Raw genomic sequence first — 5,223 nt, 5'->3', positions numbered from 1 at the left:
GGATAATACTGAGGTGAGATGCATTACTAGGCCAATTAACAAGTATGTAGTTAGTCTTTTTCAATCATGTACTTCATTGTAGTCATTTAATGTACTTCACTCATTATCCTTAATCGATAAGATGCATGTTTCTCTTGGCAGGTACGAGCGATGGTTCCAGGAACTCGCACTAAGAAGCAAAAGACGGCACAAATGGCGGCTGCAAACCAGCTGCCACCGTGCTCGCCTACCAAATTTACTAGGAAACAGGCAGCCAAGCCTACTCGAGGTCATCCACCACCTAGGGATGCAAACCAGCTGCCACCGTGCACACCTACCAGATTGACTAGGCAACAGGCAGCCATGGCATTGCCTGCAGGCCGTCCACCACCTAGGGATGCAAACCAGCTGCCACCGTGCACGCCTACCAGATTGACTAGGCAACAGGCAGCCATGGCATCGCCTTGAGGCCGTCCACCACCTAAGGATGCAAACCAGCTACCACCGTGCACGCCTACCAGATTAACTAGGCAACAGGCAGCCATGGCATCGCCAGGAGGCCGTCCACCACCTAGGGAAAGATTGCGCTTGCCTGCTAAGACCGCTTCGAAAGCCAACCCTAAAACTAATCCCATTTCCAGTGCTTCTAGATTACCCAGCACCAGTCCACCCATATCTACGCCTAGTGGAAACACTGAGCATAGTACTCCTACTCCTACACCCATCCTTGCCGTGTTTCCACAAATTACTCCCACGACTAGTGTTAACCAATCAGTTCCTATAGAAACCTCGCCAGGTGTACAGAGCTCTAGGCAAAGCAATGACATCAATGACGCAAATGACCAAGTTGATGCCGATTCAGAGGGTCATACAATTGAAGGAGAACCAGTTGGTGACTTTGTTCCTGGTAATCAATATGTGTTTCCAACCACTATTATCTACATTCAATATCTACATTTGTGGCTGCTATAATAACCCATTTTGCATGTTATTTGCCAATGCAGCGCCCCGAAAGGAAGTCCGCAAGAAAACCATAGGGCTTGGCTTAGAGAAGATGATAAAGAGAGGAAACAAGCTGCCTATCCAAGTGGCTGAAGGGAAGAAAAGACCTGATGTCCCACTTCAAGCAGCGAAGCTGGCATCAGAAACTGGTGTAGCTCTTAGAGACAAGCTGCCTATCTACACATCTTGGAAGCTTTATGAAAAAGATGGGGGGCCAGTAGAAGTACAAAAAGTGCTTGATAAAGTGGCGGTGAGACACCTAATTCACTTCAACTACTTTCTTTCATTACTAGCTCTACTCCCATGTAAGAAATTTTGTCAAATAAATGATTTGTGTGACTGCAGAATAGGTTGGATGTGGATGTTAAGAATGATGGACCAAGCAAATCTGCATGCACTGATATCATTAAGAAGGGAGTAAAGTAGCAGAGGTATCACCTAAAAAGGAAGTACTTCGACGAGTCCCTCACAATGGAACAGCTGTTGGCCAAAGAACCTCCACCTAAAATGAAGACAGAGGAGTGGATCGAGCTCGTAAAGTACTGGTGTGACCCAAAGAATCAGGTCCATGGCCTGCATCACTGCTTTTGTTAACATGCAATCAAACTATGCCTGTCAATTAGAAGTTTGTATTGCATTTGTGGTGCAGGAGAAATCTGCGAAGAATAAAGTAAACCGATCCAAGGTGCAGCTTCACCAAAAAACTGGTTCTAGGTCCTACATAGCCTATCGATACAGCCTGGTAATACTATTGCTTTCACTTTGGGGCACTTTTGGGGTGCTTTTCGGTTGTATGTTCAACATCTTTAAGCTCCTGTTATGTTGCAAAGGAAAATGTAGTTCATGGCTATTTGTAGTGTTTTTCCTCTACTGAATAGCTATTTGTAGTGTTTTTCCTTTTGGAATTTATTTGCACAGGGAAACTGAGAAAGATGGATGAAAAGGGCAAGGCTCTTTCTGATACTAAACATTTTGCTTCTTGTACTGTATGTGATTATTTTGTTCTGTATGCACACTGATTGCCTGGTTTTCGGCTGGATCCTTTTGTTACTATGCAATGCAAACTGAGATGTGTGCTTCAAAGTCATCCAAGGCTTTTACTTGCTGCAGAGGCCTAAGTACAACAACAGTGATCCAGATGCTGTAGAGTTCTTTGGGGAATGTATGAAAAGTTCCAAAAATGGTCGCACTCCTCTTGCCAATGAAATATATGTAAGTTCCAAAATGATTTGATACATCTATTATAAGCAAGTACGTGCCTGGCCTTGTTATTAACTGCATTCTCTTTATGTAGGAACGGATGGTGGCAGAGAAGGATAGAGAGCCAGAAGAAGGAGAAGAAAAAAAATCTCCCACCAAGATTGTTGATGAAACTCTTAGCGAGATCAGCCGCTCATCCACATTTCTTCCTAACATTGGTGCCCCTCGACCATCAAAGAATGCTCAGTCCTCATCGACAGCAGCACAAGCACGCATCCGAGCTGAGTTTGAGGCAACCCTCCAAGCTGAAAGAGAGGAAGCTGCTAGGAAGCGGGAAGAGTTGCAGGCACAACTTCAAGCTCAGCAGGACGCACTTGAAGAAAACCAAAATTTGCTGCGGCAGACCCAAGAGGAAGTGAGGGGGATGACTAGCAGGTTTGAGGAGACTAATGCGCTGCTGCGAGCTGTCCTGAGACTTCAGAAAGATTGAGGTATGACTGCAGTTTCTGAGGATGAGGCCTTTGTCTAAGCTTTTGCTACATTGCTTTAACTTAGTCTGTGCTTCGAACTTTGTGGTTGGAACATGTGTGGTTGAACCTGGAACTATGTGGTTGAACAAGTATGCTGCAAGTTTGTGGTTGGAACATGTGTATCCATGATGGCTTCAGTGAATTGTGTTGACCTGTGAATTCTGAATGATTTGAGAATTGTGGTGTCAATCCTGTGGATGATGGCTGATATATGTGTATTAATTATGCTTTTGTATGCTGTGATGAAAGACCAGTGGGGCGACGCCATCATGAATGGAATGCCAATTTGTGACGCCACAGACTCGTCTGCAAATGTGTGTAAATAGCATACGAACTAGTACAAAACATGACAAAATATAAGTGTCACATAATCTACAAAAACTATACATGACGACACTGCGATGTCACAAAAAACCATCGAAACTTGTTCTTCGTCTTAGCATTTGTGACGACTCATACATAATGTGATGCGTTGACTAGCTAATATATGATAGAAGTGCTCGTCATAAAAGGAAACAATATGTGACGCTACAAACCCTCCGTCACAAAAGATACAGACATTTTGTGACCGTGGACCATAAAACCGTCACGAGGTACTTTATGTGACGGTCGTTTTGTGACGACACTGTGACGCGGGGATTTTGGTCATAACTTACTTTTTATGACCAATTGCGTACTTTACATGACAGATTCGGTTTGTCATAAAAGCTAAGATTTCTTGTAGTGCACGCTCGAAACGGAGTCGTAGCCCGACTTCGGTGGTTTCCGATGATCTTTCTGGTTTCGTAAGTGTTAGCTCTGGCGACTAGCATCGCCGTTGCAAAATCCGAACAGACCGCGAACAACCTAGCCTGATCCCTCTCCCTCTCTCTATATCTCTCTTCTTTCGTGCTTTCGAATGGCTCGTTTGCATTCGACAGCACTGTCAGCTCATTTTCATGCTCGGCCCAAGGCTGAAACTATTTCGGCCCACGACCGAATCACTCGGCCTCGTGCCCACCTGCACGCCGCGCACTCTCCCCACGAGCCCTCGTGCCCTCCTGGTTGCCAAATGTCAGACCTCCGCGTCCCTATAAATCCTACTCGCGTAACCCTAGCCTCGCATCTTTTTGCCCCACGCATCCTCCTCCTCCGCTCATCTCTGCACAGCCGCCGCCTTCCTCCTCGCGTTCCTGCACCGCCCAGCGCCACCACCAGACGCGCCGTCGCCCAGCCCCTGCAGGCCCGCTTCCCCTTGCAGCCTGTGCCTCGTGCACACCTGCGGCCCTGCCCGTGCGCCCCTACCCAGGAGCGCCACCTAGCCCCTGCTGCCCATCGCTCCTGCCTCGTGCGCTCCTCCTCCTGCAACCGTGCGTCGCGACCACCCTACCGCTGTGCCACTCCTCCACGCCTAGCGCCGTGCCTTGCCCTTCCCCTGTGCGCCGCCATCTCCCCTGCCCATTTCCCCTGGAGGCTACACGCACAGAAACAGTACAGCTGCCCAGAATAGATGAACAGAGCCACCGTCGCATCTTCCTTCGTAAAATTCGATCACCTCGATGCGTCCCCGTGGTAAGTAAGGTATGGAATGGAATCCCCTCGTCGTCCTCTTTCATTTGCCCTGCTTCCCGCGATCTCCCGTGCCCAAAATCGACGGGAATTTGAGCTACAGTACCCCACCAGCGCCATGGGTGCTGTGCTGTGCAGGTTTTGCGATTAGGTCCCTGGAAGATTCTGTAATTTTCCTATTCTTTCCTGTGTCTTGCAGATTTCGCAGAAAACCCCCTGGATCTATTACATCTTCTCAATCCAGCCCCACCCGTGGTATTTTTTAGATCTAACCCTAAACTTTTCTGTATTTGCAAGCACTATTTCCTGAGTCTAGTAATTCTTTCCTGCTAATCTCCGAAGTCTATAGTTAATTATGTATAGATCCCTGCAGCGCTGTTTCAAGCGTAGTTTCCGCGTTTTAGATCCGTTTCGATTCGTTCCTTTTGCATTAGTTTTCTAAAACCCTAAGCTATCGTTTAGCAGTGTTGTTGTACCATAATTCCTGTTTTTAAAATTAGATATCAATTTAATTTGAATAATATCCTCTCATCTAGTTTTCTGAAATAAAATCCAATTAAGTCTTTACTCCGGTTTTCATAATTAATGTTAATTTGATTAATATCAACTTAAATGTGTTTGTAATTTAAATTGTTTAGTTGAACTCGAATCATAAAGTTATGCGTTTAGATGTTCTCACAAGTTTTCTTTTCTAATTAATTGTTTAATTCAGATAATTTGTACATAGAGAATTATATATAAAATTTGACTAAGTTCTACTTTGCTTTTATAAATGCAATTATAATATGAGTTAATTATAAGTAGGGATATTTCTCTTTTATATCCTTTACATTAGTTTTCTAAACTAAAATAAATGAAGGCATATAGTTCTTTTATTTCTTTTATGATATAAATCTTCATATAGCTGTATCTTTTCAACCCTACCTCCGTTTTTCGTGTTTCTTGCGCTCTTTTGACCGTAGCA

At 45.0% G+C, this 5,223-nt stretch overlaps 1 protein-coding gene and 1 long non-coding RNA gene across 2 annotated transcripts; both read left to right on the top strand.

Annotated features, from left to right (window-relative positions):
* The first annotated feature begins 756 nt into the window (after positions 1 to 756).
* LOC112876236 lies at positions 757 to 1,949 on the top strand. Its single transcript, XR_003225274.1, has 4 exons — positions 757 to 886; positions 984 to 1,231; positions 1,327 to 1,545; positions 1,631 to 1,949. It is a non-coding gene; the product is annotated as an uncharacterized LOC112876236 (long non-coding RNA).
* A 40-nt stretch (positions 1,950 to 1,989) lies between these two features.
* LOC112896948 lies at positions 1,990 to 2,839 on the top strand. Its single transcript, XM_025965084.1, has 3 exons — positions 1,990 to 2,007; positions 2,092 to 2,193; positions 2,276 to 2,839. Exons 1-3 carry the CDS (start codon positions 1,990 to 1,992, stop codon positions 2,669 to 2,671), a joined length of 516 nt encoding a protein of 171 aa, XP_025820869.1. The 3' UTR covers positions 2,672 to 2,839.
* Positions 2,840 to 5,223: the final 2,384 nt, after the last annotated feature.

This window comes from Panicum hallii, chromosome 1 (genome assembly GCF_002211085.1).
Source record: "Panicum hallii strain FIL2 chromosome 1, PHallii_v3.1, whole genome shotgun sequence".
In the NCBI taxonomy this organism is placed as follows: Eukaryota; Viridiplantae; Streptophyta; class Magnoliopsida; order Poales; family Poaceae; genus Panicum; species Panicum hallii.
The sequence above is the reverse complement of the archived record's forward strand: the minus strand, read 5'-3'. Positions and strand labels throughout refer to the sequence as shown.

What these genes read in the sequence shown, in the direction of transcription:
- LOC112896948 (XM_025965084.1), top strand. An exon ending in CTCTTGCCAATGAAATATAT is followed by an intron (nt 2,194 to 2,275) that starts GTAAGTTCCAAA and finishes CTCTTTATGTAG; the next exon opens with GAACGGATGGTGGCAGAGAA.